The 11,668-nt window shown below is 46.7% G+C and overlaps 1 protein-coding gene across 1 annotated transcript in view; it reads right to left on the reverse strand.

Annotated features, from left to right (window-relative positions):
- Positions 1-11,088, reverse strand: part of Cfap43 (cilia and flagella associated protein 43) — a 91,207-nt gene extending 80,119 nt beyond the window's left edge. Inside the window, exons 1-5 of the mRNA XM_021217241.1 lie at positions 10,958-11,088; positions 9,550-9,803; positions 6,177-6,273; positions 3,025-3,192; positions 794-944 (exon numbers count right to left, since the gene is read on the reverse strand). Of these exons, the coding sequence (XP_021072900.1) occupies positions 794-944; positions 3,025-3,192; positions 6,177-6,273; positions 9,550-9,803; positions 10,958-11,088 (801 nt within the window). The remainder of the gene's footprint in view (positions 1-793; positions 945-3,024; positions 3,193-6,176; positions 6,274-9,549; positions 9,804-10,957) is intronic.
- Positions 11,089-11,668: the final 580 nt, after the last annotated feature.

An 11,668-nucleotide genomic window follows, 5' to 3' on the forward strand; every position in this document is an offset into this window, starting at 1 on the left:
TCCTCCTCCTCCTCCTCCTCCTCCTCCTCCTCCTCTTCCTCCTTCTCCTTCTTGTACCAGGAATGGCTCCATGTGCTTCAAGTCTCAAGAAGGAGGCTCACCCCCCCTGTGATGAGCTTATGTCTCTCTTCACTTTGTTGTTAGCCTGTTTCCTCTGACAGGAACATTCCTTCTTGGTCACCAGAGGGAGTCAGCTACCTGGAAGGAGCTTGGTGTAAATGTGTAAAAAGAAGCGAGCAGCCAGCTTCAGGGGTGGGGGAACCAGTGTGAGGCTGTTGGCAAATTCTGTCATTTCAAAACTCCCTCTACCAGGTTCCACTCCTGCTCTTTCCCCTCCTGCTGTTCTCAGCCTGCTTCTGCTCCTCCTCCCCTGCCCTCCTCCCTCAGATGCTGTCTCTTATGCACCAGCCCTTCCTTCCCCTTTGCTCCCAGGTGCTACCCCTGAGAACCACACTAACATCTGTATCTCTGTCACTGCCTCCTCGCTCCTGTGTGGGGAAAGGCGTCGGCTTGCCAGCTCTCACACTGCATCTCGACTTGCTCCCTCCGCATCAGTCTGTTGGGGATCAGGATCACACCTGCCTGACACCATCTTGCTAAGTGTCCAGACCCAGGCGTGTGGGTTCCTGGTACTTGCCACCATCCCCCCAAGTATCCACACCCCTGTAGGTGGGGGTCTTTGCTTCTCAGGCGATGCAGTAACGAGCGGAATGGTTCTCCGTTCCCAGTTGTCTTATAATCAAATGAGATCCCACTTCCAGGCCACCTGCCTTGGAGCAAGCAAGATAATTACCCGGAAAGTCTCTGCCTCTTCGCCCACCAGCCCGGCAATGGCCGACAGTGGCAATACAGGCCCATAAATGAGATCCTTTGGCAGGGTGGTGGGGAAAAGCATATCAGTTTCGTTTAGGAAGGTCGCGTCTTCTAGGGGTAGCTTTACCGACCTGTAGAGAAAGGACGTATCAGAACAAATGAGGTAACAGAGATTCCATCAAATAGGTGGAGGGTCTGTGTATCAGTGGGAGATGGAGAGGTAGGTGCTCTGCCATAACACACACACACACACACACACACACACACACACACACACACACGAAGATGAGGGCCCAGCAACAGCTTTCGAAATACATGCCGTAAAGTGACAACTCACATGTAGTGAAGAATTAAGGGCATGAGGAATCTTGAGAAGACCCATAATTAATGTGTGAAGCGGAAACTGTAAACACTGTGGGGAAAGCTAGCAGGCTGACCAACTCAGCTACCACCGAGGCCCAGATCCAGGGCTTTGGATTGGTCTGCCCCCAACAGCTCCGTCTATGAATTGCTGGAGCACATGAAGGGACCAGTCTTGTCTCGCCACTACTCAGGGAAACAGCAGCATTGCTGAGAGCCTCTATGAGGTTGATGGGGTAGCAGAAGCCAGAGACCATGAAGCAGCCTAATGACTCATTGTAACGGACATTCTCATGTAAAGCTGTTTGGGCTGTTTGAGCAGAAGGGTGTACTGCAAGGCATACCAAAACTTCCAATGCCACTCGTGGGACAGACAGAGGTGCAGAGTGACATAAGCAGAGTGCTGCACTTGGTAGAGAAGGTTTAATCTCCTTTCTAATCTTTATTATTTTATTTACTTAGGCAGGGCGGGGCTACATGGATGGAGGCAGATATGGAAGGTCTGGAGTAGAATGCACAAGGTGAAGTTCCCAAAGAGTCAATAAAAAAGTATGTTTAAAAAATATAAGAAGCCAGGCGGTGGTGGCACACGCCTTTAATCCTAGCACTTGGGAGGCAGAGGCAGGNGGATTTCTGAGTTCGAGGCCAGCCTGGTCTACAAAGTGAGTTCCAGGACAGCCAGGGCTACACAGAGAAACCCTGTCTCGAAAAGAACAACAAACAAACAAACAAACAAAAAGAAATGTGAGTTTGGAGATTCCGTGGCATTGAATCAGAGCTTGTGCTCTATGAAAGGGAAGAATGGTCTAATAAGCAGGGCACGCAGCCTGGAGGTACGGCTACCTGCATCTAAGTCCTGAAAGTCCTCTCTCGCATCTCTCGCTTTGTCTTTGGGACAGTCACACCAACAATGTTCAGAAACATTCAGCAACAATGGTGCAGTGGAACATTCAAAGAACTCAAAGGGAGAAAGGGTGGGTGTGATAAAGCAGGTGCCTGTCCCGATGTAGACCTGGTAGAGACATCACCCACTCTGTTAAGAGACGGTGTTGTGCAACGTGACTGGAGACAGAGCTGTCTACCCCTGGGTGCTTATGAAAAATGATCTCGAAGGGAAAAAATGTGCTAATCAGAACACTTAGAGGCTTCTGGTTTGAACAGGTTGCAACCTCCCCACTGTTCCTTTCTTTCTGGCTTCACATGTTGTCTGAGGTGGGTCATCAAAAGTTGCAATTTCAAGAGTACGTCTTTCCAACATCTCTTGGCCTTCAGTGAAAACGGTCAACCCAGTGGCACTTCGGGACTCTGAAGTCTTTGCTACAGACATCCATTATCAACCATCACGATTCGCTCCGGGTCTTCCTTTTGACAGAGTTCTCTTTTAAATGGGAAACTCCCATGGTTCTGCTCCGTGCGAACCCTGGCTTGGGCAACATGGCTGACTGTATGTTGTGCTGTATGCTTCCTATACCTAACAGATTCTTGGTTTATAGACTTCACTAGAGCGGCAAAGAAACAGGAGCGAAAGGATCACTGGGGCCCCTTTTTATGTAGTGGTCACATTTAGAAACATTCATTTGAGCAAATCAAATTTCGCAAAATTAAATGTGTTGGAACAAGCTCTCAGAAGACTTGGGGAGTCAAAGGGAGGCTGACAGGTGAGCAACACCCCCCCCCCCAAGTTCATTACAAATGTAGAAAATGGTTATGACTTACGGTAGGCTGTACGTGTGTGTGGCTGTGTGTGTGTGGATATCTCACGAGGCCACTGAACTCATCAAAGTGGCTCAGTGATGGCTGCGCACACCAGCGAAGGTCACCATGGGGTTGTGGAAGAGCAAAGGCCCCTACCTTATCCTGAAATGATGTTCCTGGTTACTTCTTTCAATGGTCCACACGCTCACTGCACTTGAACTGGATAAACACATTTGGTGCCAGTTCATGGGGTTGAAGGACATCTGGCTCACATCCATGCCAGGGTTTGATTTCTTGCACAAGATGACACCGGCTTCCCAGTTCCTTCGGTGGGAATGGCAATTGATGAAAGCTTAATGTTTGTTTAATTTTACGTCTGGAAATTATCTAATTTTCAGACAGCTCACATCAACCGGGACATAGGTTGTGCTATAATCTCAACCTATGACATAAACACCAAACTTTTCAGTGACTATATTTAAACGAATCTCTCTAAGGAATGAAACAATTTATAAGTTTAAGTATTGCTCCATTGTACCATTGTTTGATCTGGATTTAACACACTCAAACCTGAGGAACGGAAACTTCATCACATTTGTGTCTAACTCTCGAAATGTACCTGAATACTTCATGTGGATCTGGATATCCTGCACTTGTAGATCATTTACTGACATTTTTCTAAAATAATTTAAAAATCTGCTACTTGATTTGCCCATTTGAGAAATTAGCCTCAAATCCCGCCAGCTAGGTTCTTTGCTGGAGGAATGGGGAGCACACACACTCACATGCACACACTCACACGCGCACACACACACACACACCCTTACATATGTTCTTTGACCTTGGGATCTTTGCACACGGCACTCTTCTGTTTGCCATCCTCACCTTCTTAAGGCCAATCCCAACTTATCTTATACTTTAGGTATTGCTGCGGGTTAATGGGCGAGGGAAGCATTCATATAGTAATGTCCTAATCTTCAGAATATGACCTTATTTGGAAATAGGATTTAAAAAAAAAAAAATAGAGGTAATCAAGTCAAACTGCACTCATTAGGATTGGCCCCTAATTTAAGATCTTTCTAAAAGGGGAGCATTATGAAACAGACACATGGGAAAATGCCATGTGTGGATAAAGACAGGTATCAGGGTGGTGCGTGGGCCTAAGAACATCAGAAGTGACCATCAAGGCTGTGGGGATTGACCAGGTACAGAACAGATTCACTCACAGCCCTCGGAAGAGACCAAGCTCCCTCGAATCCAGAGCTTAGAACTTGAGACAATGAATTTCTACTTCTCAAGTCACCTGCTTTGAGGTGTTTGTTATGGTGATCTGAGAAAGCCAACGTGAGAGTTCTACTACCTTGACCCCTCCTTCACTCTTAGGTTAGGTAGTGTGGTGTGTGATGGTTTGCATATGCTCAGCCCAGGGAGTGGCACTATTAGAAGGTGTGGCCCTGTTGGAGTAGGTGTGTCACTGTGGATGTGGGCTTTAAGACCCTCGTCCTAACTGCCTGGAAGTCAGTATTGTGCTAGCAGCCTTCAGATCACCATGCCTGCCATGCTCCTGCCTTGATGATAATGGACTGAACCTCTGAAACTGTAAGCCAGCCTCAGTTAAATGTTGGCCTTTATAAGAGCTGCTTTGGCCATGGTATCTGCTCACAGCAGTAAAACCCTAAGACAGATGGGGTACCCCTGATACATGTGCCTATGTGCCTAAGATCACTAGACGCTGTGGAATAGCTCAGTCACTCCAGGCTTAAACTCCACCAGGCAATTGAACAAGTAACTTAAGAATAAAACGGTTCAAACATGGGGAGAGAACACGGGTGCAGCCTTTTTCCATGACGAAGTTGGGAAGCATTTTCCAGCCAGCTTTCCCTGACAGACATAGACTCTGTCCCTTGCTTTGACCCATGTTTGACACTCCAAAGAAATGAAGCTTTTAGCAGGCCCCAGTGATAAGGACAAACATGCTCTATATTAACTATGAAACAGCTTCTGCATAGAGACTTACAGAGACATAATTATTCTTGTACTTCACCTACAAGTACTTAACTACCCTCCTCTTTAGATCAGGCTCAAACTGCTGTCTCTGTGTGTTTTTGTCCCTCTTCCCCTTCATGTGTGCAGGTTCTTTGGATCATGAAGACATCTATCATAAAAGGATCACAATCCTTATTTGAGAGAGAGAGAGAGAGAGAGAGAGAGAGAGAGAGAGAGAGAGAGAGAGAGAGAGAGAGAGAGAGAGAGACTGAGACTAAGAATCAAACTCAGTGCATCAAGCGTGATTGGAAAACATTTTACCAGTGAACTGCACATCATGAGTCTTCAGCAGAGTGCTCCCTTCTTCCTCTTCCTCCTCCCCCCCCCTTCCCTTCTCTTCCCTCACCAGGGTTTTATACTTTCCAGCAGGTGCCCAGGTTGGCCCAAAACTTCATAGCCAAGGCTAGACTTGAAGTCACCACATTCTTCCTATCTCAGCTTCTCAGGTGCTGGGGTTATAGGTACCAACCACCCTACTATGCTCAGCTTCTGCTGGCTCAGCAGTTAAGAGCACTGAATGTGCCTTCAGGGGATCTAGGATTGATTCCCAGAACCCACGGGCAGACAAAATACCCTCTTAAATAAAATAGTAAAGTTTAAAAAAAAAAAGTGGTATGGAAATCCTAAGTGAAACTTGGCTCTCTGAGTGGGAATCTTAGATTTTTGTGTAGAAAAGCTGGTGTTCAAAGAGTGGCCTCAATCGCCCCAGGAACATCTGGCACTTCCCACTGAAAAACAAAACAAACCCCAACTCCCCAGTGAGGTTTATGTCAATGATCTAAGGGTCCAGCACACACAGAAATGTGTCTAACCCACAGGTTTCTCGGCCCAGCTGGCGAATGCGGTAGAATGCCCCAGTCCAAGAATACTGCTCTAGTGCTAGCCGCGAACCACGCACTTCAAGCAGAGCTTGAACACACAGACCACCCTACTTTCAACACAGACAGAGAGCATGCTAGCAACTCAAGAAGAGTCATTTGCTTTGGGGAGAGATGAAACTTTATGCAAACACCGCACGTGTCACTAAGAAGGGACGGCGGTAACTCAGCTGCTGCAGTTTCTGTCCTGACACGCTTCATACCCGAGCATAAAGATGTCATTAAATCATAGGACCAGGAAAGTCAGCCTTCCCATCATCCCTTGTTTAGCGTTTTCCGTGTGGATCCCCTTTGGTGAAATCCAGAGGGGGGAAGATTCCGGTGAAACCAGGGGTCGGGGGTGGTGGGGTGGGGAAGAGGGCACTTCAGGGTGCTGGGACTTACCAGAGGGCCAGCTCAAACTCTGGGAGGGACGAGTAACTGGCCAGGTAGGTGCCACAGTAACTGAAGCAAAGTAGAGTGTAGTCCAGGAGAATGTCACCTAAAAGACACAATCCAGGACTCGACTGTCACATCCAGATGAGTTCACAGTCTCGCAGAATTCTTCCCTTTCCCTAGTGACTGGCACACACCTCTAAAGTACTTTCCCAGGGGGTACGTGATCCCCTGGGCCTCGTCTGAGAGGTGTTTTTGCCCTGTTCTGTTACAAACAGTATCTTCCCATGTCGTTGAGGTTAGCTCTAAACTCGTCACTGTCCCTTGCCTGTCTCACAAGTACTAGGATCCCAGCCTTCCTCCACTCAGAGCCCTTCCTGTTAAGATTGCTAGGTCACTGTCTTTAGACTCTGGTGCAGTACCGAGCAAAGTACACTAGTGTCCCATCCTGATTTGGAATGAATGGCCCCACATGTCTATAAATATGAGACATTGGGATTAGAACTCAAGTGCAAAGTGTCTTGGGAGGTTGTAATAATTCTAATATATCAAACAGACATAAATACAGATTTATAAACCCGTAGGCCATATCTGGCCCTCAACTCAGTTTTTTTTCCAGTCCTTAGAACAACTTTCTTTATTCACTTTAAAAGCCTTTGTAATGAGATGCTTAGCAGGTGGGTCTTGGGGAGGCCGGGTGAGGGACAGCTGATTTTGCTCTGTAGTGTGGGTGCACCGGCCTAAGCTCAGCCTTGGTATTTGAGATTGTGCGCTTGCTCTGAGTAATGACTGTTTCTGCTTTTACACGTCTCACTCTGTGTGTGTGTGTGTGTGTGTGTGTGTGCCACATGTGTGCAGATGCCTGCAGAGACCAGAAGAGGGTGCTAGATCTCCTTCAGCTGGAGTTATGGGTGGCTGTGAACTTGTGGGTTCTGGGACCATCTTGTGCTTGGCAGGAGCTGTATGTGGTCTAACTGCCGAAGCATCTCTTCAGCCCTGCCCTTTTTATGTGAGAGTGACCAGCGTATACCCCTAAAATGTGACTTTGTCATTGAATTTATTTATCATGGACTAACAAAGAAAACAGTATGCATTTATTGAGAATGTGATGCAAAAAAAAAAAAAAAAGATAAATTCTCTGTGGGATGAGACCTTAATACAACTATTTCATATCCTTCAGACACTTTCCTTATCGTCAACATTAATATTGTTTCTAATTGTTATATGTTATATTATTATAAATTCAAAATTTTAAATATATGATTTTTGAAGAGAGTTTTTAAAAACCTAGAGAGAGAAAAAGTATATCTCTATTTCTAACATCAAATTTAATAAATTTCTTCCTGCTCTTTTTTTTTCTTTCAGACAGAACTCATGGAGCCCAGGCTGGCCTTGGATTCACTAGGTAGCTGAGGATAGCCTTGACAAATCTTCCTGCCTCTTCCTCCCCAGTGCTAGGTTTACAGGTGTGCACTACCATGATCAGTCTTCCTTCTGTGTGTTTACATGTAAAAGTACATACAAATATACTTTCTGTGCATATAACTTTGCTATTTATAGTTGTGATAAGTGTTGATCGAATATCATATGCAATATGCCTCACTTTAAAGGTACAGTTTAGACACACAAAGTGTTCTGTTTCTTGTTTACATCACATGAGTCATTTTATCATGTTCCTAACACTTTTTACAAAAATTGATTTATAATGTTTGCAATAATAATGCTTTGTGTTTTTAAAATTTTTTTAATTTTTAATTTTTTTTTTTAGCATACTTAACACTGTTCATATACTAGGGGTTTGAGCTGCCTTGTCTTTACAATTATGAAACTCCTTTGAAAATGGACCTATAGCCATATTTCAGTCTGCTACATTTCCTTCACATCTGATTCTCATAGTGGCCCCAGAAGGGCTCTAAGAGTTTATCAGCTTGCTGGATCTCACTGCCAGCAAGCGAGAAGCTATCAATTTCTCCATGGCTCCAAACACACTGTGAGCCTGCCTGGGAGGAACAGCCCCTGGATTGAACCATGCTACCAATGATCATCTGTGGTACTCTCGAGCTTGCGTTTGTGTGGGCGGGCGGGCGAGCATGTGTTTGTTGTGTTTGTTGGAGGCGCCCTTGTGGTGTCGCTTTCTCTCCTTCCAGTTTTACACGGGTTCTGGGATTTGAACTCCGACTTGGGAAGCAAGAACTTTTATCTGCTGAGCCATCTTGCTGGCCCTAAGCTTTTTAAAAACAATTATTTTGTCAGACAGTTTTAATATAATTGATCACTTATGGCTTCTGATCTGTCTGGGATGTTAGTTCTTTAAGGTCCATAAGTGCTGTGAGGACATTTGATTATATTTTTAAAATATATTTTCCTCATTCTATTTGCATGGTAATTGTGTGTGTGTGTGTGCGTGTGTGAGTGTGTGTGCATGCGTGCGTGTGTGTATGTGTGTGCGTGTGTGTGCGCACGCGTGTGTGTGTGTGCGTGCACGTGTGTATATGTGTGTGTGCGTGTGTTTGTGTATGTGTGTGTGTGCGTGTGTGCGTGTGTGTGTGTGTGTGTGTAACTTAACATTAGATGCTATATATTTAGCTCCATTTGTGGTTAAGGACAGGGAGGTTCAGACTTCCCTGTAGTTATTTGAGCATCGGTTTGTGTAAGAATTCCAATTCCAATCAGTCACCAGGAAAGAAGAAACATTCTTGCAGAAGGGGTCAGTTCTCCAACCCCTGTGTTTCCCACGGTTTAAAATGCAAGTCATTCACCTGAGAAATCTTGTTCACACTAAGGTGTTGGTTTGTTAGGTCAGGGCGGGGAGTCAGGTTGTGTATTTTTTTTTTTTTTTTGAGGGAGTAGCTGTTTCTTTTGAACTTGCCCAGGCTAGTTTCCAGCTTACCAGCTCAGGCTCAAGTGAGCCTCCCTTTTCAGCTTCTAAGTTTCTGGGTCCACAGGTGTGTGCCACCAGAAAAGGATGATTCTGCCCTTTTAGGTAATTTCTGAGGTAATGCCAGTGTTGACAGGAAGCACACCACTGTTAAGTCAGACAGCTGTGGCACATGGGGTTAATAAACCTTTAGAGCTCAGCTCCTCTACTTCTGTTCAAAACAACCTTCCACAATACAAAACACCTTCATTCCTAAGAACTAGATTTGTTCACATAAAAAAAAAACTTCAGTAGCCAGGTGGTGGTGGCACACCCCTTTAGTCCCAGCACTCAGGAAGCAGAGGCAGGTGGATCTCTGAGTTCAAGGCCAGCTTGGTCTACAGAGTCAGTTCCAGGATAGCCAGGGCTACATAGAGAAACCCTATCTCGAAAAATAATACAAAAATCCTTCAGTTCCAGGGGTGAAGGGGGTGGGGCCGGTAGGGGGAGGGGTGTCCCAGATACCTTTTAACTTGATTTTTCTGGTCAGCGAAGGGAAGCTGTATATGTAGATAACAGGTTTAAATCTTCGGTCAGAGAAAGCCACGACTTCACTGGGCCCACTAGTTGCCATGACGCCCACAATCCCATTAATACACTGGAGTACCGTCTTCTTCTTGGATTCCAGGTTAATGAATATTACAAAGTTCCCAGAAGGGTAGCAGATGGTGTGGTCATTGACAAAGTGAACGTTCTGACTAGGGAATCCTTGCACCCATCTTTGAGAAAAGATAGATCAGCATCAGTATAACCCACGCTTGCTTGCTTCCTTTCCAACACAACAACTAGACCTCCATCCCATCCGCTCCATTTTTAAGTCCCTCTCTGCTCCAGTCTTTCAGAGGAACACTGGTACTCACTGGGAGACCAGCGTGAGCCAATGGACTATAGACATGCAAAGATCAATAGGTCTCCCGCCAGTGACCTGGCTCACTAGGTTAAAAGGAACTTGTAGAAAACAATGTATCCAGGGTTCTTTTCTTTAGACTGTTTTTTTGAAAAACTAAACTCAAAATCACTTTTAAAAAATCAACTAAACAAATTTTAAACCCCTTAGAGTAAAACAGCACGCTCTATGGTTGTAAGCCACGCGACTTGCTTATGTATACACACATGAAGAATACGTGGCTCTGTTTTAGACCTAAAACTCCACATAAACACAGGGAAGACACTAGGGCAAAGGAGTTAAAAGATGAGAGGTCCATTTCAGGCGAGGATTGTGTGGTAGGTATGTGGTGGAAGGAAAGTCTGAGAGAAGGAAAATTCTGTTTTATTTAAATATTAAAGATATGTTTGAAAGTGGAGGAAAGAGAGTCTGTCCCCCTCCCCTCACATGACACAGCACAGCAGACAGAGGACAGAGGACGCCGAATTGTAAGCCATCCTTCAGAACGTGGAGGGACAGAAAAGTCCCTTTAGCTCTTCCAGATGTCTAAGGCCCAGCAACTGTGCACAGGAATCCGGAGTGAGAAGGAAGGAGTTAGAAGGGAGGGAATCGCCTAAGAGGATGCTGATGAAGAGGAGGACTGAATGGGCTTGCAGGAGCTCTGGGGTTGGGTACCAAGGCAGGAAGAGGATGCAAAATCAGAAGGTGGGGGAGAGGAATACCGGGCACACAAGTGAGGGTCCCTTAGCAGGATAGCAATGTGGTGAGGTGGGAAACTGAGGGCCTGTTGGTCAGGAGACCAATCGAGGGGTCCAACTGAAGAGGTTGCACAGGGTCCGGGCCGGGGGGTTGGGGTGGGGCGAGGGTGGGGAGGAGTTGCGGGGGCGGGGGAGTGGAGAAGCAGAGCGAGTTTGTTTGGAGGATTCGAGGGGTAGGGATGCCAGCAGGGTTTGCCCCCTCCAGCCCCGTGCGGCCGCGATGCCGCACCTCACCGACAGGGAGGATCCGGAGTAGTGGGCAGAGGCAGGGGCTGAGGCAGAGGCAGAGGCAGAGGCAGAGGCAGACGCTGAGGCAGAGGCAGAGGCAGTGATGTCGTCGCGCTCCCGGCCTTGCGACATGCCGGCTCTCAGCCCACCCGGGGCTGCGGCCGTTACTCCGTGGCCGGACCGGGTCAGGCTAAGAAGCCCGCGAAGACGCCACTGTTTACATCTGTATCCCGGAGACCGGGACCCCGCGCCCATTGGCTGGCGGGCGCAGCCTATGAGCGAGCGCCGAGCGAAGCCGAGCGGTGGGACCCTGGGTCTTGGATGCTGGAGTGGCTCCGGCTCAGCAAATAGTTTCAGTATTAATAAATGTCAAGACGGTTATTAGTTCTGCATGCTGCCCCTGCCATGCTGCTCCTAGCTATACACTGGAAATATTTCATTTATTTCCCTGCACCGGTTGAACCTGCTCGGAACCCAGTGGGCAGAAAGTGAAGTCAGAATCCAAAGGGTGAGGGGCACAATGGCTGCATAATAACCCTTCAGGTGTCTGCTTTGTTAGCACAAGGAGGCAGACTGAAGTAATCTGGTGGGTGATAGGCCTTGCTCTTCTCTCCTATCCCCTTGCCTCTGTCCTGTCTAATCCTTTTTCTTCCCTGAGTCTCTCCCTCCTTTTTCCAGCTCTTTCCTTCCCACATGGATATATATATATATA

Source organism: Mus pahari, chromosome 1 (assembly GCF_900095145.1).
Source record: "Mus pahari chromosome 1, PAHARI_EIJ_v1.1, whole genome shotgun sequence".
Taxonomy (NCBI): domain Eukaryota; kingdom Metazoa; phylum Chordata; class Mammalia; order Rodentia; family Muridae; genus Mus; species Mus pahari.